The sequence below is a fragment of the Battus philenor genome, unplaced genomic scaffold (assembly GCF_028537555.1).
Source record: "Battus philenor isolate CCGP_79_NKW_IND1 unplaced genomic scaffold, ilBatPhil1.0.hap1 SCAF_4, whole genome shotgun sequence".
Taxonomy (NCBI): domain Eukaryota; kingdom Metazoa; phylum Arthropoda; class Insecta; order Lepidoptera; family Papilionidae; genus Battus; species Battus philenor.
In genome coordinates this window covers 16,775,128-16,801,085 of record NW_027181704.1, presented here as the reverse complement: position 1 = coordinate 16,801,085, position 25,958 = coordinate 16,775,128, and the positions used below count along the sequence as shown (strand labels likewise).

Below are 25,958 nucleotides of genomic sequence, written 5' to 3'. Positions count from 1 at the left end.
GTTTTTCATGTCATATAAAACTTAATTTGTATTAAATATTAATGATTGGCACAAGCGGTAAACATTATTAATTGCTACAGTTTTTTTGTCAATATTACATAGATTCAATCATTTTCTTATGTTTCATACAGACACGATACATGCTACATTCCCCTAGCCCTATAGTATTGATATTGTTATTATTTACTTGTTCAGTAGTTAACGTCGGAAGGCTAAGTTTAAACTAGCATTTTAAAAGACCTTATCGGAAAAAGTCAATAGTTTTAATGTATATTTTATTAATTCTTATGTATTTTTTAATGGTGTTGATTTCATGTCGTTCATTCATGTCGAAGTGTGAATTAAAGTCATTCATTAAAAATAACTTTGACATTTCAACTTTATTGACATATTTTTAATTACGATGTTATGTCACCTTCAACTGTAAACTTTGGTTATTAAATTTCAATGTGAAATTTTGAAATGTTTCGTAATACGTTAAAATTAAAATTACTATCTCGAAATCATGAGGTAAATGAATGTTTTTATTACTTTATTCAGTTATTTATTGTAACCTCTTTGCTTGAATTACGTACCAATTTTATTTATTATAAAACTGATTTGTTAAATATTGTTTTATAATTATCTATTTAGTGGTAATGTACCTTATTTAACGATTTGTAGTTTAAATTATATGTAATTATGGTTATGTGATTAACCTAGCGTTGTTGTTAAATAAAAATATTTTTATTAATAAAAGAAAAATGCATCGAAAACAATGTTATAACCACATAAATTTGTATATAATATTTTGTGTCTTATTTAAAATAATTAGATAAAATAAAGATGAAGTTATAAGAGTTTGTTAAGCAATAATGTCTGATAACAATAAGTAACAAGTACTTGTATTTACAATCATGACCTCTGAACTATCATTGCTATAGAGAAATAGTTCGTTTACGGCTAAACTTCATTTTGTTTATTAAATTGACCCATGATATATTCTGGTTTTTGGAATAATTTTGTTATATTATCATAAAATTCATGTAATTAACTTTTTTGTAAGCAACTGCAAATGGTTTTACAATACATACAATCTTGTTTGTTGTAAATCTTGTCACATGTCATTTTTTTATTCATTACAGTGTAAAACATATATTTTTTGATAATGAAGCATGCATTTAAATTGGTTACTATATTAATGATATTTTTGAAAGTATGCCATTATAGATGAGGTCAATTTGATTCTAGTTTGGACATCAAGTTGGACTCTTCTTACACACATTTTGTGTCATACAATAGATATATTATTTTATAAGAATATATATTATCTAAAAATAGTTCTAACCGGGTAATAATAGCCAGCTTATTATAAAAACCTGTACATATGTTATGTGTTTAAACATTCAAAAATATGTTATCCTTAAATTACTATATAGATATTTGTCTCCAATACGCATTCGCACTCTGGAATCTATGTTATATACACCAATACCTCACTTTATGCTGTGGTTATATTCCAAATGATGCAAAGTGTGCAAAGCGAATTAAATTATCTATAGCAAACCATGTAATGATCAAAGATCGGTTCTCAGGTCATGAAAATGCTACTTTTTAAAAAGAAAATTAAAAAGAGAACCATTTAAAAACAAAATTTATTAACATACATACAAAAAACAAAAAAAGACATATACAATTAAAACAAAATAAAGTAATCAAGATTGCCTGTTGTGTACGTCTGCTTTATTTCACAATATAATAAATTTCTTTCTACTAATTGATATTCGTAAATACCGCCTGGAACACTGTAAAGCTCATTCCGCTGTTGGGATCATTTTGTAAAAAATCTCCATAGAATAAATAAAGAAAATTTAAAAAAAATTAGACTCAAACCCAAACCAACACATTCTCGAAAATCTAACGACGCACAGTGAAAATTTGTACTAATCAAGCAGTGATGCAACTTCGAAAAAACGCAAAGTGAAACAACATAAGGCGAGGTATTGGTGTACATAAAATACATTTATATTTGTTTTTGATTTTCAGGTGCAAAGATGCAAGCACACAAGTAAATTGGATGCAATCAGAGAAAAACTAAGAGAAGGCCCCGGCTTGGCAGATTTTATTTCAGAGGACAGACCAGCGAACTGGGATGATTATGTAGGGAAACTAAAACGTGAAAAGGGGGAAACAGAGAGGTTACGACTGCCGCCATGGTTAAAAACATCTATACCTACAGGTATGTCTTTTATAGAACCGCTATATTACGGGGGCTTGTTTTATTCAGTATTCAGGAACCTTTAAAAACATCTTATGTATTATCCCTTGATGCTTTAAGACAAAAGTACATTATTCTTGTTATCAGTGCTAATGTTCTGTACATCATTGAAACATGCTCTTTCACTCTGGACCTCATTTGTAATCTTGCTTAACTTTTTCTATTTATTCATTAATGCTAAGTATGTAGCCCATATAGCGCTTATAATAGATAGCTCCTGGGACCTGGTGTTTCTGAAGTGGTGAACATCTGCTGACAAGCACAGCTTTGAATGTCCAACTTTAAGTGGACAGACAATGTTAGACCTGCTGAATGCGCTGGAATCACACTATTATTAGCTGATCCTTTTGTAAATCTTTGAGTGTATGGATGGTATGTCCCAACAGTGGACAGACTATGGCTGAAATGATAATGACAAGATTATACTTTTTTCTGAGACACAGTACCTTACAGGATTTCAGTATTGACATATGATTATATTTCAGGCACATATTTGTAAGATATGTGATTTAAGTGATGATCTTACACATGACTTCAAACTTAAATGGGCTGGTCATGTTGTCTGTTTCTCAGATAACGGATGATCTATCAAAACCACCACTTGACATGCACCAGCAGGTTAAATGAGTTTTGGTAGACCGCATAAACCAGATTTTTCAACCTTTTATATGCCATGCCCCACCTTAGCATTTCTAAAATCCTTATGCTCCTCTATTGAACATATATATATATATATATATATATATATATATATATATATATATATATATATATATATATATATATATATATATATATATATATATATACACATATATATATTTATATATATATATATATATATGTATTTATATTTATAAAACTTAAGTTTGTGTAGTTCACTTTCAAATTGCCCCACTTAAAAGTAAAATGCCAGTGGGGTCTAGTCTTCAAATTAGGAAACACAGGCATAAAGGTAGGTAGATGGCATGCTTCAGTTGGCTGGTAAGCAGTAGATATCTAGACGAAAGATAGATTTGCAGCAGATAAGTTTCAAACTTTTAACTACATTGAGCCACTGATCTTAGCTATATGACTAATCTCATAAGTACCACTTATTACAGGCTATAACATCCACAGAAAAAAGAACATATATTATTATTAATTAAATTAAAAGATACTAATAATATATAAGTATCCAAGAATTAGTCCTAGGATTATAGTGATAAATAAAAATATTGGTAAAGTTTCTTCTTCTTTTCAGCTGATACCCAGTCTTGCGCTTCTTGAATTCAGCGACTTCCCGATCTTAACTATATCTTAAGCCCACCTAGTGGGCGGTCTGCCCACGCCGCGTCTACTGGCTCGTGGTTCCACTATAGAACCTCTAATAATGTTTACATCAAAGAAATCTTTTTCATTGTGGTATATATTAGACTTTTTCTCTTTCTAAGGATCGAAATTCAGCGCACTTAAAGAACAGCTCCGTGGTCTGAAGCTGAGCACAGTGTGCGAGGAGGCAAGGTGTCCGAACATTGGTGAATGTTGGAGTGGTGGCAAGCATGGTACCTCCACAGCTACCATTATGGTAAAAATTTAAATTCAGAACACTTTATGATGGCGACATTCTTCTTAGTCAATTCCTAACGAATGAGGGCCAAGCATCCATGCCTCCATCTTTTTCCAGGCTGTTCTATTCTGTGCAAGCTTTAAGGAGCCATTACAGAGCTTTAAAATTATTGAATGTAAACAGTTATTAAAAATTGATATCAATTGAGTTCAACATCTGTCCTTTCGAGCATGATTGAATCTGAATTCTGTAGTTGATTAAGTAACAGTCCAAACCAACCCGCAGGGAGATTCGATAGGAATATGCATTTGCTTGACAAAAAATGGGACCTCACAAAAATTAATCATCTTTTGATAGTGAATGAACTGAAATGTTGGCTTTACTTCACCTGTTAATATAGATATTTTAAGAAGCTTAGATACTGTTACTTGTAAAAATCTGGTAGAAATTTGACTGCTGGGGCTCACTGGAACCACCTGATTTTTAAAAGTAGTCTTTGTGAAATAAAGTCTGGGAACCTCTGATCTGAACCCAGCATTCCTTTAATGATGGGCAGCTTCATGACTCCACAGAGTGTCCATAACATGAAGATAGAAAGCTCCTAATCTAGTGATTTAAATTAGTAACAGCATAACAACTGAGTAGAAAGGAAGAGGCTTCATCTCTTATTTAATTGAATAAAAGGTTTAGTCAACTGATTTCATATACATCTAGTATCTGCCAGTAGAAGTTCCGTCAAAATCGGTTCAGCCATTTCATAGATTAGGCGGAACAAACAGACGGACAGGTAAGGATGAAAAAGATGAATTGGTATTTGTGCCTTTATTTTAATATTACAAACCGACACTTCAATTTTATTTATTTGCATATATTAAACACATATATTTTTTAGTTGAGAATAATATTTTAAATCTACCCCGAAAATGTATTTAGAATTAGTGTGAATGTATTTCTCAGCTGATGGGTGACACCTGTACAAGAGGCTGTATGTTTTGCTCAGTAAAGACCTCCAGAGCACCTCCACCGCTGGACCCAGACGAACCTCGGAATACAGCCTACGCCGTTAACCAGTGGGGTCTTGGCTATATTGTACTTACATCTGTTGACAGAGATGGTGAGTATTGTCTTTCATGTCTCTTTTTAAATATATTTGGCGGTTGTATTGTGTTGTACATTAGTGTTTCCCAACGTGGGATCTACCCCCCACAAGGGAGCAATTTGATTAATAAGTGGGAAATTCAAAAATGGATTTTAACCCTTTCGCTATAATATAAAAACTATATATGTAACATAGGGGTCTCTCACAAAAAAGGTTGACAGACACTGGTGTAGATAAATTAAACTATGGTATATGTGTTATAGATTATATAAGAAGTAAATATGACTTGCACGGGACAAATAGACAGCTTATAACCTAAAAAAATAGCGAATTTTTTATTTAAAATAGTAACTATAGAGTTTCTTGGAAGGTTCTTAATATAATCAAAATTATAAACCTAGTAGTATATGTATATATAAATATATATATTTTAATATTTTTAATTGTTTTAAAGCTGTATATATGTCTGCGTAACGACTTTTACGGATAATCAATTGACTTAAGGTTTACCAATGTTTACGGATAGTCAATTGACTTTCTATACAGTGAATTAATATTAAACAATATTATGATCAATAAATCAATTTATAGCAAATGATAATGTATATTTTTCTTATCGTATTTTTTAAAAATATTTATTGCGCTTTTTGAAAATATCTCGTAAGGTTATTTTGCTATATTTCGACTACATAACTTGAACGCTACAGTGATAAAGGTAACCTCAATATCTTTGTCATCAGACATACCAGACGGCGGTTCGACGCATTTCGCTGAAACTGTACGAGAGATCAAACGCCAGTGAGTATATTTTTTCTATATATGCTCCGTACGGCTTTTCTCACAATCACCCGCCATATTTATTCCACCTAGGCCACTGGGGCCTGGTGAATAGACGACCTTGTTCAGGTCGTCGGAAGACTGCATACATTGATTCTTCTTAGGGTGGTAGGTCTTGGAGGTAAAAACAACACGAAATCCGAAGTACAAGTGCATATAATTATTCGAATTATGAAAACAATGTTCAACAAATAAAAACCGTCAGCCAATCACAAGTCGAGAAGTTTCGTACAGCGCCCTCTATCGCTTGATGTATATAAAGAATTGTTTTTGTGGAATTCCCCTTTTCGATATATCGCTGACGATGACGTAATGTAGCTCTAATAAAATCTATGAGGGAATCCTATATCTAACAGTGAATGTCCTATGGATGAAATTAATATAATGAAATAATTGCGTGACGGTAATCGTATAGAGCGACCTCTGTATCTTGATCCATTCACTTTATCCTCGAACACTAAATTTTCTAAAGCTACTTTTTAGTTTATCATGCATAAAAGTATTTCACTTATAATTTGAGGCACGTTCAAATTGAAATATATTGTGATATTTAATTCTTGGAAAATGGAGAATCGATGTGGCACAGATATTAGGAAAATTCTTCTCCAACACATTCAAGGCATCGCTGCATCGTTCTCTTCTTCCAGGTTTACTGGCACTTAAAGTTAATCATCATTTCAGCCGAGAACCCACGGCTTTATTGCTTGACATAGACCTCTCGTCATATACAAGGTTGTGGGAAGTGGTTGGATATGGGCAGTGCAGCACCTGTCATGGAAATTTTTGGGAGAGACCGAAAACTTACAGTGCGTGTCTAACTGTTGATATGATGATGATGATATATATATACCTTGTAGCGGGCGTCTATATGCAGAAGTTTTATCTATTTGTAACTTTCACGTGAACGCTTCATCATCTCCTTACGGAATTCCGTATTGTTCTCTTTCTTACGCAATACTTAACGTTATAATTGTAATAAATATTTAATGAAATGAGGAGATCGGTAGGAGAACCAAAATCACCGAAATAGCTCGAATAATTGTTCGTCTGAAGTGGCAGTGGACCGGGACACATCACTCGTGAAACCGATGCCTGAGGTGAAAGGTTCTCAAGTGGCATAGGTGTTTGGGGCGAAAGGTTATATACCATAGGTATGTTTTGTGGAGGCCTATACCTTACAGTGGGTGTCTAACGAAACGAGTGGTAATAGATATACTATAATATACAATTATAAAATGAACAAAACAGATACAGGTCGATAAAAAATATATTAATAAATAAATTAATGAATAGTTAAACTAATTAAATAAATAATCAATAATACTATGATATATAGTAGTAATAAGTAAATTAAAAATGTAAAATGATAAATAAGTATATACTATGTAAATAAATGAGATAACAAAAGAGACTCTGTTTGGCACTAATCGGTGTAACATAACTCATGTAGATGCCCCGTGGAGGGGTGGAACATGTGTTGAGTGGTTTAACGGTGATGGTTGTGTAATTCGCATTGTTTACCGCATACGCATTTATCAGCGGGCTGGCGGGCGGTGCACTTTAATGCACGACTACTGCTGCATTGGCGGAAGTAGCTATATATTGGTCCTTTTCTAACATAATAACAAAACCTGTGATATTAAGGAACAAGGCGTAGGAAGTGAGGCGATGAATGAATGGTACTTAGTAAGAAAAGAAATTGTAAAATGGAAGTAGAGATCATGTGAAGGGTAGATCATGTAAAGAATGATAGGAGAGTATGAAAATAAAAAAAATGTTTAAAGATTAAAAACGACCCTGTTCTTCCCAAAGATAGGGGTACAAGAGGCCCCCAATAGGGGAGCCGTAAAAGTACATAATTATAAATAAATTAATTTAAATGGAAATGGTGTAATATAAAATATATTCTTCCAGGAATAAGGAGATACTTGTGGAGTGTCTAGTGCCAGACTTCAGGGGTAACAGAGATAGCATTGCTACCATAGCTGATTGCGGATTGGACGTGTTCGCGCACAACATTGAGACCGTGGAAAGACTTACTCCATTCGTGAGAGACCGGAGGGCTGGGTGAGTTGAATTTTATGATCCCAGGACTCGATACTTCATCACTACAACATAATGAAGAACGTAGTAAACGGCTACCATAGGATTTACTGTCAGAAATACAAGGTGATTGGTTAAAATTGTTTAGGAGAATGCCTCTGTAATTCCACAAGCCCCGAGATTCATTTAAGACGATGTCATAAACCGAAAATATCCGTGAGATAAAAAAAAATTACTTGACTCGAATTCCAGTTGCACGTTGACTTTCGCACGAAGGTGGCAGCTGTAAGCGTGTAGATATATGATTGTGTTGTGTGCGGTTCGGAACAGCAGCGTGGACTTCTCCGCGATATAAGGGAGGATGCTCTTCCCTAGGATCGCCCATGATGTTTACTATTAGGGTGCTGGTGGTGGTTGGTGGTGGTTACCGAAACTCTATATTTATACCAAAACCTTAAAATAACGATAACGAATCCTAAAACTGACTTTATTTATACAACCAATTAGAATCCCTACTTTACAACCAATCAATATCGTTGTATGAGAGCGACGGAAGATGCGTGCGGAAGGGATAGGTGTATATAAAAACATAACATATATTCAACCGGTTTTTGTTGCTACAGTAAAAGCTTTAAACTGATGGAATGTATAGCTATACATCATATCTAAAAATCAAAGGTTTAGGATATAATAAATAATGTAATGATAATATTATGGGTTTTGACTCTAAATGAAACACGATTAGTTGCTCAAGGAGTCCTTTATTCACAAATCAGATGGTCACCCTACTTTAATACAAAGTATACTTTCGCATAGTCCAAACTACGCTTCCAAATCGCTCAAGGAATCACTGTCCAAATAACTTACCAAATAGTCACTTTGTATCCCTGATCGTAGATCTTAACATTATAACTCGAAAAACAACACCGCCTGTCGTCATGGGGAGTACACTTATTTATACTACGGATAAGGTTCTAGTGAATTCGAGATAGTACTCGGTTAGAATTTCCGAGAACCGTACACAAAAAAATATAAATAACTTCAAGGCCACTCGTGTTCACGATCCTAGGGTTCAGTGTTTATTGTTTACAGGGTTCTGTAACTCGTGCTTTGTCACAATAATATAGTAAGAAAAAGAGTTTTTAAAATTCGAATTCCTACCTACTACTTCTTTATTCAAGTATGCATTTACTTGCGCTTTTGTATCGTCGATTATTAAACGGTTTTATTTAGTTCGACCCGTACGGAATTTATTTGTTTATTTATTTGGGTCAAAATTAAAAATTGAGAAATTTAAACACCTTCCCGTTGTCAGATTGATCTGAAATTTGGTACACACATTTAATTTAGATGACAATACAATATAATAAAATTAATAAAATTATAAATCTAAGATGGCCGCCGATACAAAATGGCGAATTACATATTTTTCCTTAACCCCCTCAATATGGGTATCAAATGAAAGGGCTACACTAGTAAAACACGATGATTATGTCAAAATTTAAAATTCAAGATGGACGCCGTTCCAATATGGCGGACTAGGTACATATTTTTCCACAACCACCACAATATGGGTATCAAAAAACCGTTTAACTTAAAAGTTTTTTAAATGTATTTATTTTAACATAAGCAGTAAGCTAGCACCGGCTCTGAACGCTGATCTGTTGAAAAAAGCCGGTAAGAAAAAATTAAATTTAACAATTTTTCACTTTCCATGCACTTAGATCAACTAAAAACTCTTAAATGCTATAATAAAGTATATTTAATAATATACTTTGACGTTTAGATTTAAAACTAAGAAAAGGTATATCTAAGATATTTTGTGGAACTTTATTATATATGCGTACACACATATTATATATACACTCAGAACTGGGAATAATTTGTTAACTTTTTGAAAATTTAAATTTAGAAGTTACTAGTTTATTTTTATATGTTATATTTATTATATATCTGTAAATATATTTAATATAAGACTTTTAATTTAAACTGTTTATTATCTGTCAATAGAAAAAAAATGTTATATATTTGACAGAGATTACTATATACAGGTTGATTTGAAATAGATGTTATAGTTATAAAGCTTTTTGTGTATAGTAACATATATAAAGCTCTTACCTCTATTTGCAATCACCATGTATATATGTTTCTATTACTTTATCGTCTTAGTGTTATATTCACTTATTTCAAAGTAATCTATTTAAATTAATATATTACACTTACTTTTATAAGATGTAAAAAATAAATATAAAAAGGGCAGGCGTTAATAGTGTTTTCAATTTATAGCTACCGTCAGACATTGAAGGTTCTGGAGACAGCGAAGGAGGTGAACCCCGATCTGGTGACAAAGTCCTCCATAATGCTGGGGCTGGGGGAGACCGATCAGCAGGTGGAGCAGACCATGAAAGGTATAAATTATTAATGAGAACTATTTTAGAATATGCAATTCATAAGAAAAAAGAATTGAAAGCTCAATAACTTGTACACTACTTCTTAAATATTCTACGTAATAGAAAATTAAAAATTTAAAACATATTAATATAAAATATTTTACAACGTATTTAAAATTAAATATAGAATAACAATTTAGGCTAGAGTTTCCGCTTGCAACAGACGGCGACGTATGGCCGAAATAAATGCGCGGTTATCTATGTCCAGCAACATATTATTTTTCTATCTATTTATTGTAACAGGTGTTGCAAAAGTAATGTCATTATATGAACCGGCTCCCATTTTGTTATAAAATAAACAAATAGCGTTGTTATTAAAAAAAAAAAAACTATATTTGAAAGTGTAAGATTGATGACATTGATTGGATAAAATGTCTTCACTCAATTGCCCACCTCGCGAGTTTATATATAATTCCGCACGTTTTACGGTATTTTGAATTGTACCTCGCAAAACATCTGACTCTAAATTGGCGATATCTTCTTCAATGTTAGCTTTCAAAGCTTGTAAGATGCGTGGTTGTTGCGGTAAACGCTCGGCTAAACCTTTAATTGTTCGAACACGGCACGACTTACTGCCGCCCAAGTGGCATTTTCAGTTTGAGGTGGCAGGGCGCAGAAGGCGCCTAAAAACCTCTTTTGAAGATGTGAAGCTTATGAGCTTCTGAAGCAGTGACGACTCTGGTTGTTACATATATTTCTTTCTCTTTCATACTATTTACGCCGAATAGAGAGGCTGCCAAGATCTTAGATCGCTTCAGCAGACGCTTGATAGAATGGTTAGGCTCAAGGTCTCCCACGTGGGAACCTCGACTTAGGCTATCACTTATAACTCTGTGTTTGGCACTAATCGGTGTAACATAACTCCTGAAGATGCCCTGTGGAGGGGTGAAATACGTGTTAAGTAATTTGCGTCGGGCTGGGGGGCGGTGCACTTTATTGCACGACTACCACTGCATGTGCGGAAGTGGCTAAATATTGGTCCCTTTCTTACTTAGGATGGACTTCCGCAAGGTAACGCCTGATTCCATTAAATATCTCTTATAAATAACACCATTCTCCATTCAACTTAGCGGCACCCTTATATACAACTACACGTGTCAAACGATAGTGCATCGAAACCTACAACTAGCCATCTATTGTCAACGTCTGAAATCACAGAGCTTATACATGTAAATTAAATCTTCAGATCTGAGATCGGCGGGCGTGGACTGCGTGACCCTGGGGCAGTACATGCAGCCTACGAAACGACACCTCAAAGTCTTCGAGTACGTCACTCCAGCGAAGTTCAAGATGTGGGAGGAGAAGGGATCAGAGCTGGGATTCTTGTACACGGCGAGTGGACCGCTGGTCAGGTCTTCGTATAGAGCTGGAGAGTTTTTCATCTCCAGTCTGCTGCGCGATAGGAAGGCTAAGAGCAACTGACTGGTGGAAACGTATGAATCTAGTTTACTGGGCAGAGATGGCAAACTTTTTTGAAGGGATCCTTTGTTACTAATCTTTGGGGTATTATACATTGCTCCTTTATAGTTCGAACTATTTAAGAGTACATCGCGAGTTGCAATTAATTGTTTATTTACAAAGTTGTATACCTTCTAAAAAGTATTAAAAGGATTTAATTTTTTTTAAAACATGTATAAATTTATATCATATATATTTATATCTGTCGTCTGATTGATTCATAGTTCTCGATAATTCTGGTGTTGTGTTTAGATTTCACGAATTTTGAAATGAATACATTGGGCAGGATAAGTGTCCGCAACTAATCGAATACCCTCTGTATTTACGCCACGAACTCTACTTCAACCTATGGTAACGTGGCGGCTATCTCTTCGCATCGTATCGCTGACGAGACGTCTGAAGACAAAACTCTTAGCCTCTCTGCAAACCGCTCTTTAAATTCTTATACTTCTTCTTCTTATTCTTTATACTTCTGGCAGGTAAACAAAACAGTAAAGCCACCGAACCTCACCGCCTGCATAGGACGCACAATACAGATAGCATAACTTTATTGTCTTAATTACCTCATCTGCACCTTTATGATTTTGCGCCGTCAGCCCCGACGGGCTCGTTCATGGAATTATTCTTTTGTTTGCGGCGATCACCTTTGTCACGGATATTTGAGCGGTTGTCACAATACCATAAAATTGCGTCGCCTGTATAGCCTCTTCCAAAGATTTAAATATACAAAATGTTTTGTACACAAAAAATTGTCTATAAAAACGTTTGCCATCTAATATAATGAGAAAATGTATATTTTGTTAAAGAAATATTTAGTTTAAGCTGTCTTAATCTCGAAGTACGACCTCCTTGGGCTTTTATGTATATAGAATCGATGACAATTGTTAATTAAAAATAATATTTAAATAAATAAAAATTGTTGTTGATTTTAAACTGTTTTATTACAGCCCTTAATGCTAGGTTATTTTTATAGTATATATGCGATCTTTTGGTGCGATTTTTTTGTGTTTAATAAAAATTTTCTTGTTACTTTTAGACTTTGTATATCTGGATTCCGAGACTTATACAAGCGTCTAGTAAAACAATGGTCGTCGCAAAAGCTGATCACTGATAGCATGGTAATTGAATAAGTCAGCTCTAATAGTGCGAGGTATCTTTCAAGCGATGAAAGCGTTTTTAATTACCACACGGTAGTTCGAGTGTTGTCAGACTACTTTTCTTGATCCTTGATGCTAATCACAATATGGAGCATCCACCGAAGTAATCTAAGAGTTTGGCGGCCTCAAATTCCGGTGAAATTATTATAAGTACAGCTTGAGCCTAGGCTTTTTGGGGACTCCTCAAGATTTGCTACTGTAGGGGCAACATTACGCCATCGGCGTATCGAAAAGGGGAATTCCACATAAATAAAATTTTTCACTTAAATCGGTATTAATACTGGCGATGCTCCAATGTATATACAACCTTCTGCTTCGGACTTTGTGTTGTAACTACCTCAAAACCTACCAGCCTTAGGAAGAATCCTGCACTACCTTAAAAGAGGTGTTAGACTAAGCGCCTTCAGCTCCCTGTCTCCTCGCACCCATGGAGTCTGCAAATGCAATTTGGTCAGCAGAGCAAGTCAGTTAAAAATAAGATTGCTGCTGCATCCTTAAAGTTGTTAATAGTCAAAATAGCTTTATCATATAAGATCATAACAATCTTTTTTAAATCGTCAAAAAAAATTGAGTTTGCGTTAGTTTGTAAGCGCCATCTATTGAGAAGAACTAACAAAAAACTCAATTGGATTTATTACAGAAAATAAGATCCATAAAATTGACCACGAAATCAAGGCGTTACGTCCACCAACACGGTTGACAGATGACATTTTTAAAGTCGTCTGGAAACTATGCAGGCAGCTTCCAACGGATCACTATAGATCTGTTGTGAAAGCCTGTGTTCATCAGTGGACACTCAACGGCTGAAATAATGATGATGATCAAAGAATATTGGTTAAAACGATCACAATAATTCAAAAGGGATTAGCCTGTCTTTAGTGGCAATAGAAGTCAAGGATGCTTTCAAGGATATAAGCTAGGTTATTTAAAAAGTAAGATTTGTAATTCTGTGAACACTTTGTTAAACAGTAGCTGTAAAAGATTGTAAAGAAGGATATAAATAAAATCACTATTCGCTAAAAATGTGGCGAAGGATGGAAAGCAATGCATAGAAGATTTGTAAATAGAAGCAATAAGAATTAATGAATATGTGAAGGAAGGAGAAAGAATGTGAGACATTGAGACGTACGAGAGAAGAAAAATATTTGTCCCAAAAAATAGGTAAACGAGATGTTACCAAAATAGGAGCCGTAGAGGAAATATTGGAAATGGCGAGATTATAAAATAAATACCACTTCCTGTCAAAAGAATAAAATACTACTACTTCCAACACTAACTGACTGTGTTGAAATCAATGTATTTTATTAATTAATTTTCTTTCTCATGACCACAGTTTAACGTTGATTTATGGGAAAATTTTTAAATGAACTAAAAAGGAAAGAGACATTTATTTTAAGGCTCGCAAACGTCGGTAATTGTTTAAATGCTTTACCATATAAGGCATGATTTTAGCTGTTGCCTACAGTAAATAGAATACGGTCTTTCAGAGGACAGAGGTCGATAGCGCACGACCGCACCGCTTCGAGAGCCGAAAAAACCAACACAATGCGCGCTGAATACCTTAAACATAACTAATTTGTGCCGCGACTTGTACACGAAGCACTACACAATGGATGCGGCATTAACATTATAAATAAAATAAAAATCATTCAAACGTTATTGCTTTGAAAATGACGAAATATTTACAATTTTATGTCATTGACAATTATAAATCACTATTTGGATATTACGTTTAACTTATTAATGATAAAAAGTTTTGTAAGTTTTCTAAATGGTACGAAAAGACATTAGAAAGCGGACAATATGCAATTAACCATGTTTCTTCATCTTTACAGTTGATGGACGTCCATTGCAAGGTACAGGCCTCCTTGAAGAACGCTATGAACTGAACATCGCAGCGGCGATTTCCCCGTTAAACCATGTTTAATTATCTTTAATGACACGTATTAATATTTATTACAGACATGCAAAATCTTTGTGTAAGTCTATTTATCGTCATTATTTCAGTCGCTGGACATCCATTACTTGACATTGGTCTCCCTCATATATTTCCAATAGCACCGGATGCAAGAGTTTTCAGTGTCTACTGATGGATCCTAAAAGATAATAGTAATAAGTCACCAGTATAATAAAATTAATATGAAAATAATATTTATTTATTAACCACAATTAGAAATACGTAATTAAAGATAATCCCTAAATTTACCAAATTAACTTTTAAACTTCATTTATAGCACTAAAATATATTACATATTAATGGAAGTAGTTATTAAAAGTTTTGACAACTTTATTATGTAAAAAAACTCGAAATTGTTATATGTCCACCATTCGTTAAATCCGGTAAGGTAAAACCACCAGTAATTGACACTGTACTAGTAGTTGACACTTTGAGGAAGAAAATAAAATATTAAGAAAAATACAGGTTGCCATAAATCGAGATGGTGTCTAAGGTATAGTATAGATATTTTGCAGCACCAAAACAAACTAACGTGGTGTCTTATACAACACCACTGGTTACCCCGTTTGCATGACGGCAACCGCACGTCTCGCACCATTTTTATTGTTATTTTCTTGTGAAGTTTGTTAAGAGCAAGCGAAAAGAATTTTAATGTTGGAAAGGTAATATTATTTTACATTGTCAAATAAACATTAATTTCTTTAATTATATTAGAGTTTGAAGCGTGAATGCATATTATTTAAAATCAAATTTAATAAAAACTATATAAATGGCGTCATGTCAATTACTGAAACTCGAAATCACATAAATTTGAGTAGTTGACATGTGAGTGTCAACTTATGGATTGTAGTATAATTTGCTAATAGTCTTTTATTTATTGTAATTATGCTACTTATACGTTAAATTACTCTATTTTATCTTCTAAAATAATTTTGAACTATTTTGTTCAGTAGTTGACAGGAGGTGTCAACTATTGGAGCTGTAAGTGTCAACTATTGAATATTTTTTTTCGTTATTTAGATGCCACCGACAAAAGGAAATTTTAGAAATTATACACAAGATAGCCTTAATAGATAAAACAGATTCTGGTTGGATGACTTGTGAGGCGTTTTTTGAATTTATTGCTGACATTTTCCATCCTTGGCTAGAGAAAGAAAAGATTCCTTTGCCGGTCATTCTTTTTGTAGATGGGCATCAGTCTCACCTAAGTTTACAAGTGAGTCAGTTTTGTGAAAAAAATGGGATTATCCTCATTGCTCTGCACCCCAATGCAACACATCTATTACAACCAATGGATGTTGCGGTTTTCAGAACGCTGAAAGAGCATTGGAAACAATAGGTTCACGAATGGAGATTATCTAATTAAGAATCTCCAATCTTAAAGAAAAAAGATTTTCTAAAATTACTAAAAGAAGTTATCAACACTATACAGAACGCAACAATCTTCGAAAATGGTTTTAGGAAATGTGGGTTATTTCCATGGAACCCAGAAATTGTCTCTGTCCCACTAAACAATGAAGGTGATCAACTTACGAATGTTGAGGAACGTAAAAGATTTTTAAAAGAAGGGCTTCGGTTTCTCAATCTAAGTATTCCACAAAGCAAGCTCATTACATTTCGCAATGGAGATAAAAATGAGTTGGATGAAAAAGATATGTCACTGTTTGAACTATGGCAAAATACAAAATTAGAAATAGAAAGTGGTTTGATAAATACCTCTGTTATCAACGAGCCTACCAAAGAAAGCAGGGAAGATATTGATCTATTATTATCTACAGAAGCAAGCGGTATTACTACGCTCGCTTCTGGTGGCATCAATGAGTGCAATAACTAAATTGACGAAGATAACAACCTAGCATCTGAAAACAACATTTCTACGGTTTTTGAAAAATCTTCTGAAAATGGTACGAACCTTTGCTAAGCTGGACCTTCTTCAGTGTCAGCGGAAATCCCCAGCCCTTTCAAAAGACATTTCTATTACAATAAAAATCAAGAAGAAATAAAAAAAAAAACGACCTATAAAAGAAAGAATGCCTGCCATAGTTTCGGGACATCTGTGTCAAGAATACTTTAGAAAGAAATTAGCAGAAAAGGAAGAATTAGAAAAAAAATGTAACATGCTGCTGAAAGACAAAAGAAAAGAGAAGATAATGAAACACCAAAAAAGCGAAGATTCAGAAGTGTAAGAAAAAGACTGAAAAGAGGGTGTTAAATTTTGATGATAGTTCTGGCACATACGGATGGCATTACTCTTGACAGTGAAAATGTGTCTCAAAATGAGAGCGATGGAGAAAACATATCTGAAAACAATTTTAAAAATCCAGTACAGAGAAAGGTAGGAGAGTATGTAGTATTTTATTACGAAGAAGAGTTATTTCCAGGGGTTATTACTCACGTTACCAAAACAGCTGCTTCTATTTCGGCAATGCAGAAATGTGGAAGACTTTGGAAATGGCCTCAAAAAGTGGATCTTTTGGACTATAATTGGGAAGACGTGTTGTATCATATCAACGAGCCATTACATTAAACATGAGTCAGACAAGACATGTGTACTCTGTCCCCGAATTAGATTTTTTTATGGAACTAGCTGATATCTTTTTTGTATACATTTTATACCTTCATATTAATTTAAGCATACCTATGTCAACTACTGAAAAAAAAAGTGTCAACTACTGAATATTTTAGTTTCCACTAGGTGTCAACTACTCAACATAGTACTTTTATGTTATTAAAAAATAACATAATAATACACATTAGTTTTATTGCTACAATCTTGTCACATTTTGAAAGGGGAATAATTAGCGCAACCAGTAATGACAAGCAGTTCCGTCTAAGATGATTTCATGATATAACACATTTATATTGCCTGTTTCATTTTCTATTCTACTTTGCTTCGCAAGATGTTATTGTTGGAATGTTGGGGTGGAGACAGGAAGCAGGAAGAACATCTACAATAACACATCTTTAATAACTTTTAACAACACATATACACTTTATCCGATATAGCCAAAATAAATTAAAAATAATCAGGTACATCACTGCCAACGTTTCTTGACATTTAAATATTCGTTTATTGAATAATAAGCCATTTCCATCAATTTTCTTTCAATATGTGTTTTGAATTTTATAAATGGTAGTTCAATAAATAAAATCAAAAACTCTACTGTGTTTATTAGAGTTTTAGGATATGTTTGAAATTCTAGTAGTTTCGTATTTTGAGCCGAGGTCCTCAATTTGATTCTAGGTGAACCAAATTCGTAACTAGATGTTTATTCTTAAGTGCGATCACTTTTCTTTTTGTATTTGACGTTTTATTATAAAGATATATATTAAATTTTATGTTTGTCATCTGTAAAAGAACCATTACTTATAATGTACATATTTTTATAAATCTATATTGAAATCTAGATCGCGATAAAAAATACAAAGCCAATTAAAATGAAAAAAGTTTGTTTTACGCAATTCAATAAAAAATGCCGCATCCATTTTTACCTTATCAAGTATTCTTACATCCAGGTGTTTGATGCACGTATGGTCAGAAACGTATGCTGCCCACAGGCCAGGCTTTTTGTGAGCTCGTGCGACAGTAATGCGGAGGGGAAATCAGACGAGGCTTGTGCCTCTGAGGTAATACTGACTGATAAACAATATCTTGTTGAGCCGCGCCACATATCACACCTAAAAGGTTTTTCGGGAAATTTGAGGTTTTTTTTAGTGATTATTTTCATATCCCAATTAAATTTCAAATTTAAAATATCTTTATTTAAACATGCATTCATATATGCTTTTGAAATGTCACTTATAAAACTTTGTAAAAAGGACACAAGCTCTGAGCTCCGCTGATTTTTCAGCCGGCAAGAAACTGAACAGTTACTCTTTTGTAAAGTAATTTAGCACTTTTTAATGTGTACATTATAATATAGAGAGATAGTAGAACTAGTAGATAATTCCAACGATATGAGAAATGTAGGATAAGAAATAAATATAAGGCAGAGTATAGAAAAAAAAATAGATTAAAATTTAGCAATAAGCAATCTACTCAAATAATAAGGAAGTAACAATCAGGTACCGTATATGCAAGTAAAAAAAAAGTGAATAAGCGGTAAGGAAAAGCGTAAAACATAGAAATAATATAAGTAACCAATATAAAAGATCTCTTTACTTTGGCGGCAGAGAATTGCAAGTGGCGTAACACATATATATATATATATATATATATATATATATATATATATATATATATATAATATGAAACAGGTCGTCTGGGAAATGTCATTGAACTTTATTATATATGCATGAATGACGTGTTAGTCTTGAAATGAATTTCATATGCAGCTGTTTTCATTCATAACCTCTGCTTTCCTCAAGGCAGTAGTAAAAGTAAAACTATTTAATTATTTAATACGGTATTTTTTTCTACAACTACAGTAGTTTTTATTAGTTACTTCATTATCTACAGGATGCTACATCAGACGGCTGAGAATTTAAGGTTATGATTACAATAATTTCAGCTATAGGAAGCCAAAGCTGGCCTCCCTATGGATATTCAATAGAGCCGGTAGTAAACGGCTTGCATCTAGGGTTTTTTTTTGTTTTGTTTTATTATGGACCCCGCTATTGGAGGCCTCTCGTACCCCTAATTAGTTGGGATCAGGGTCTTTGTTTACAAATAAGTTTTTCAGATTTTTCACCTTTATTCTTCACTCACTGTCATACTTCTCAAATTCTTTTATTCTTACTCTATTTCCATCATAATATCTTTCATTTTGTTCTTTCATTCCTTTTTGCTTTCATCGCCTTCCTTCCATTATCTTATTACTCTTAGGTGGCTAGGTACATTTTTTTTAAATTCTTTATTTTATTATTTACATATCCTATTTTTTATCACAGTTTTCTTTGTGTTGTGCTTTCTTAGTATATTACTACACTTTTCTTATTCTATTTTTCCTATTAATAATTGACTAGTTATTTTATGTTCAGTTTATTAGGTACCTACTTATCTATACTGTTTTGTTTCTATTAACAGTGTCACTCACCACCCTACGAGCAAATATGAGCATCTAAGTTTTGCATTCTGTTGGATGGAGGTTCTATGTTGTCTTTGCCGTCACGTGTACAGTAATTAGAGTAATTCATTATCAAGTTGTGTTATAGTGAATCCTGGTATAACTATTTGGTTGGGACATGTTTAAATCGTATGAATGAATATATAAGGTACGTCGCGCGCCGGCTGCTTCCCACGTTCATCTGGTATGCGTCGCGCCCGCGAACATGTGCCGCGCTGCGCAGCGAATTTATCGTATTTAACTGAATCCAACCCCAACCGGTGCGTGCTCGAATTTATTAACAAACCAATCCAATATCGCGTATGCTTGTCGATTGTTCAACGGCTTTTTGTGATGATTTAACATTTATTACACGAAAAAAACACCTTTTCCATAACTCATAGACACATGGTTGACAGAAGAATTTGTTAAAGTCCTTAAAATAGGCTGCATTCAGGCAGCTTTCAATTGGTCTTTCTTGAAATATATAAATGAGGCCTATATCCTAGTACAGGCTAGTATGTTCTGTCTTTCAGTCGCTTAAAAGATTTAGATTAGTATAATAAAATAAAATTCAATGACCTAGATGTACCTTTGAAAAGTCAAAAGAGGTAGAATAAAATCGTATTAATATCTTGGAAATGTGGCGCTGAAGAAGAATATTGCGGATGACATGGGCGGCAGGACAAGACACTAAAACAGTGATTCCCAAAGGGTCAGCGAAAAAAAAATTGAAGGTCCATGAAATGAAAATGGGGGTCCACGATAGTGGGTCTCAACACATACACTGATAGTACCTATTTATTTACATCATACTAACTTATAATATCAAAACATTTACATTATTTATGAAAGTACCTATGAAGTAAAAAAATATTAATATGTTACGTATATTTTACATAACAGATACAAAATTTTATTTTGAGTAGTTTTAATTTAAATTCAATTAATTAATATATAAATTAACATGTGTTTTTACTTTAAGTTTTTAACACTTAACTTCAGTACAGTTAAAAATTTACAGGGAATCAATAGCAGGTAAGTAGGGGGTCTACCCAACACGGAAAAACATGGTAAGGATGACACAAAAAAGTTTGGGAAACTCTGCACTAAAGTCTCTATTCTTCAGGTGTTCAATATCCAATATCTTAGCGACTGTCCAACTGATATTAAAAAAAAAGTATACCTACGTTGTAAAAAAAAAAAACAAAAATGTCGCCATGGATAGACTTGTCGCTCAGAGTAGATCAAACAGATCAAACGGATCATGTGAAGCTCCTCATGGAAATGTCCCAATCCGGTCAAACATTAATAAGGGATATCGTCTTCTGCTTTGGTGCGATGAAACTAGAATTGTTTCTAGTAATATAAATGTCTAGAATAAAATCGAGCAGCTGGCTATTTACAATGCGGGTCGTTTCTTTACATGCAGTGCGTGTAGAGTGACGTCAGAGATGTTTAGATTCACGTTTGGGAAAGCTGTATGTTAAGTTGATGAGAGAGTCACCATAAGTTGTATGTAGTGGCACAGGACAAGGTTTCCTCTAACTTTCCCAGGCTTTCCATGAGCTTCGCTACCTTAAAACAGGTCTTAGGCAAGACGTCCTCTATGCTCTGTCACTTTAAACTTGTACAATCAGCAAATTACATTTAGCTGTCCAACAAAGTCAATAAAATAGAAGCCATATAACAAAAACAGTTATCGTGGTTTTACCGCAATCCGACATTTTTTACAGACAACCATTGTATACACTTAAATTCAGAATTATATAATTTATAAAAAATAAAGATATGTATAATTAACTGATAATGTATAATATATTTAATAATAAATTTATAGAATCTGATATTTAATGCATTAGACCAGTGATTCCCAAAGTGGTCTATATCGACCCCTCCTTAGGGGTATATCGGGTCTATGTCTATGACAACCTGCAAGGGGTCTACGTCAGCGAAAAAAAATTTGGGGGTCCATGAAATGGAAATGAGGGTCCGCGATAGTGGATGTCAACACATACACCGATAGTACCTATTTACTTACATCATACTATCTCATAATATCAAAACATTTACATTATTTATAAAAGTACCTATGAAGTAAAAAAATTGTTTATTTAATGTTACTATATTTTATTATACATAATAGATACAAAACTTTATTTTGAGTTGTTTTAATTTAAATTCAATTAATAAATGTATAAATTAACATGTGTTTTTACTTTAAGTTTTTAACACTAAACTTCACTACAGTTATAAATTTACAGGAAATCAATATCAGGTAAGTAGGGGGTCTACCCAACACGGAAAAATATGGCAAGGGGTCTACGACACAAAAAAGTTTGGGGAACTCTGCATTAGATTATAAATTTTATTTAATCAAAACAGTTTTACTTATAATTACAAATCCCTTTTTTCTTTCTTCTTCTTTCTATACATCTAAGAATTTCATTTACAACTTTATTTATACGTATCAAATTAAATCTATTATAATCTAAATAGATTTAAGACTATATATGTGATTTAACCTGTTGCTTGACAAACTTACGGAATCTTCACTATTTATTTAAATAGCACATGTAGATATTATATGTGTAACTACTTATTGTGGCTTACAACTTATAAGCTAAAAATAATTAAAGTTTCCAAAGTGCTTATAATTTTCTATTTCAATAAAAGGATATGTTGTATTTGAATAAATAAAGTATAGCATAGTTATATACATTAAAATTAACTACTGTTTACTATCTGTCTTTGTACTGCCAGAAGTTATTGGCTTCTCGCATTCCGATAGAAAAAACAATGTCACAATGACCGATTTATACAGGTTGATCGGAAGTAGGTGTAAAAGTTTTTTTGCTGATAAATGAGTTGTACATTCACTCCTTTAAACATTTTACCTATAACAGAACATCCTGTGTGCTTCTCTTATTTATATATGTATACATTTATTTACACTTGAATACTCTGCGGCAACAATACATCATTTTTAATTGCATCTCGGTCTGCGCTCCGGGGCGGGACCCCGACTCTATTTTAAAATATAATACGCTTTTATTTTTGGAAATTTCCGCGAGTGGCTCCAGGGAGAGAAAGCTAATTTCAATTTCATTTAGTTCTGGCGCGATTCCATGCACCTATCATAGATCAGATAACGTGGTCGTATGCAGATTGGACATTTCTTAAAAATAATACGGGATGGATTGAAAATTCAATCACTTTTCTTCATCTTAACCAATGGATGTTCACTGTCACCTTCCTCAATGATCACCGTGATGACCGGTCCTGCGCTGCTCACATTCGGCGACTTCCCTCGGCCTGAACTATGTCGTCAGTCTACCTTGTCGGGGTCTACTCACGCCCAGTCTACCAGTTCGTGGTCGCCACCTGAGAACCTTTCGGTTTTAACCGATGACCATGGGAGAGTTCCAACAAAATTTATAAGGATTTTTAAAGTACCATCTATTAACTTCACCCTCTTATGCTATGGACAACCTTTCCAAAAAATAACAAATGCAAATATTTAGTATGTTAGATGATACAGGAGATAGTCTAGAAATTAGATGTCGAATAGGAAAAGTTTCGACCGCTTCCTTTCGGCTTAAGTCACTTCTGTGCAATAAAAAGCTGGAAATTGAACCACTAAGGCGACTAATATGCTGTTGTCTTTTTTCTGTTCTTCTGTACGGCGTAGAGGTTTGGAACCTTACAGAATCGACGAACAAAGTTGAAGCCTTTGAAATGTTGAGGATATCATGGAGAGATAAAGTTAATAATGAAACAGTGTTAAGTAGCATGAAGAAAAAATCCGAAATGCTATATATAATGAAAACAAGCAAACTACAATATTTGGATCATATGATGAGAAACTTAAAATACGAGTTGCGGCAACTTAGCGTATAGGCTAAGATTTACAAAAAGCGTATTGCTGGTAGAAGACAAGAATTAAGTAGAAGAAGAACGCCAATTGTTGCACGAGCGTTATGCTCCGCTTGTTGCCACTTTACACGAGCATTTCTTCGAGCTACGTGGGTGACATTGGTGACTTTACCCCAGACAAAGATTTCTTCCATCTTAATTCTTTCTTCTGTGCTATCTACACTACATCTACACTAGTACTCTACTAGAAAACTTCTGAACTTTCCATTATTTATAATTAGGTTGATCTTATATATTTTCCTTTGCCCTCCGCTATTGGGATCCCTCGTACCCCTATTTATTGTGGGACAGGGACTTTGTTTTTATTTAATAATGTTTTCATGTCAAATTTTTATTTTCGTTCTCTTCTATCGTTCCTCCTATGATCTTTTATTCTTTTACTTCTTTATTTCTAACAATTATTCTTTCTTTCCCTTTCTTGTCCATTTTTCCTTTTATTCGAACCATTCTTTCTCCTCTTCATACCTTAACAATTACAGTTTCTTTGTTTTTATTATATTTAACATTTTTATCTATTCTAGGTATACATTTTTATATGATCTTATATATAACATAACTGAAATTCAAGCCTTTCAGAGTGAGGCATTGTAAACAAAGCTTCCATAGTACAGATTGAATGTTACTGATTAGGCATATTCATGTAATAAGTTAACTAAAGGGACTGCTGACCCAGAAGCCGAATTACCTTCATATCAATCTCCCGGAGTGGTTTCTGATTGATTAATTGCATACTAATTAGTAATTTCTACTCACCGTCATGTTCTCAATTGAAATGATTATATAATTGTATGATAAGTTTAATTAACAGATTTTAGTTCAAGCTATTTAATTATTGATATATTTTTTTTATTAGAAAAATTCTGTAATATTCCAGTTTGACGGGAACCTATAATAGCATCTTTTAATCGGTTGCAACTCAGTTGAATATATTTTGTGATAAATAAACGCTTGATATAATAGTTTTGACATTTCATTTTCAGGAAAAATTTCCGTGGCAGAGGTCTTCCCAAAGATATCAGGGGGAAGGGGGGGATATCAGGAAAGCAGTAGTAATATAGTATTTAGAGGACACTGCTGACCGTCCTCTAGAAACTTGTTTTGTGGGCAGAGGCGATTCTATACAATTAATGCACTAAGTGTGAATTATTTTATTGCGTCCCGGGAATCGAACTCGCGACCTAATATCGCAAGTCTCTGTTCTCTATCGCTACCACTGCTCAAAAAATAATCGTTTATATATCCTTCATTATATAGCGAAAAAGATTTTTTAACTAGTTTTCTTTTTGACCAATGTTTTTAAACTTTTCCCATGATACTTCTTAGGTAATATTATGTATTCTAATGTAATACACATCAGACTATCGACAGAAAAAACAAAGTCATCTACATAGCTCGAAGAATTACTAGTAGGAAGTGACGGCGGGCGGGGTAAACAGCCGCCGCACTAGAGAGAAAATACGAGTTTTACGCGCCGCACCAGTGCAAAGTTTACCATGAGGCTGAATCGGCCTCAAGCCGCAGTGAACGTGTTAAAAAGTTGCAAAATGCGTTTAGATCGCCAACTGCACATGTGTTGTTTCTATATTTTATTTAAAATTTACTTATATGTTTAATAGATTATATTATTTAATACCACTATCTACATTTAATTTAACAATAATTATATCATTTAAAGCAGTTTAAATATTTACGAATAAAATATATAGTTTATTGCTATATATTTTTTTGAGTTGTATCGTTTCATAGATCTGTCAAGACAGTCTTGCAAGCTACAAAATGGGTAGTCATATATTATGTAAAAGAAACATTGTAATCTGGAATGAGACGCATAAATACAATTATATTTGTTACATGGATGTGAGTCAATATTGCTGAAGACTAAAATCTCAATTTATAATCAAACCACGTGGTTCCTCTACAACCTTTCAACAACGGGTAAGTTGGTATTGTTACAAGATAAAATGAAATAGGTTTTTACAACTATTTTTCAACATAGTGTTTGAGTTATCATATTTTAATAATTTTAGAGGATTTTCTAAAATTTAACATTAAAAAATTTTAAGCATGCGGTAATGTTTTGTTTTATATTGTGTATTGTTTAAGTTACGAAACGCGTATCGCAAGATTTTTGGTAACTTTGGTAAGTTTGGTAGTTTTGGTAGATTTTTAG

The 25,958-nt window shown here is 33.5% G+C and overlaps 1 protein-coding gene across 1 annotated transcript; it reads left to right on the top strand.

Moving 5' to 3' along the window:
* Positions 1 to 398: 398 nt before the first annotated feature.
* Positions 399 to 12,564, top strand: Las (lipoyl synthase, mitochondrial). The gene is made up of 8 exons (XM_068771567.1): positions 399 to 510; positions 2,026 to 2,218; positions 3,691 to 3,824; positions 4,764 to 4,920; positions 5,646 to 5,703; positions 7,657 to 7,809; positions 10,072 to 10,193; positions 11,422 to 12,564. The coding sequence occupies exons 1-8, from the start codon at positions 463 to 465 to the stop codon at positions 11,655 to 11,657; spliced, it is 1,101 nt and encodes a 366-aa protein (XP_068627668.1). The 5' UTR covers positions 399 to 462; the 3' UTR covers positions 11,658 to 12,564.
* Positions 12,565 to 25,958: the final 13,394 nt, after the last annotated feature.

Bases quoted from the DNA above. Each gene is read 5' to 3' on its own strand.
- Las (XM_068771567.1), top strand. From the start codon at position 463: ATGTTTCGTAATACGTTAAAATTAAAATTACTATCTCGAAATCATGAG. The intron at 2,219-3,690 runs GTATGTCTTTTA...TCTCTTTCTAAG, and splicing joins AAAAACATCTATACCTACAG to GATCGAAATTCAGCGCACTT. The intron at 4,921-5,645 runs GTGAGTATTGTC...CTTTGTCATCAG, and splicing joins TACATCTGTTGACAGAGATG to ACATACCAGACGGCGGTTCG.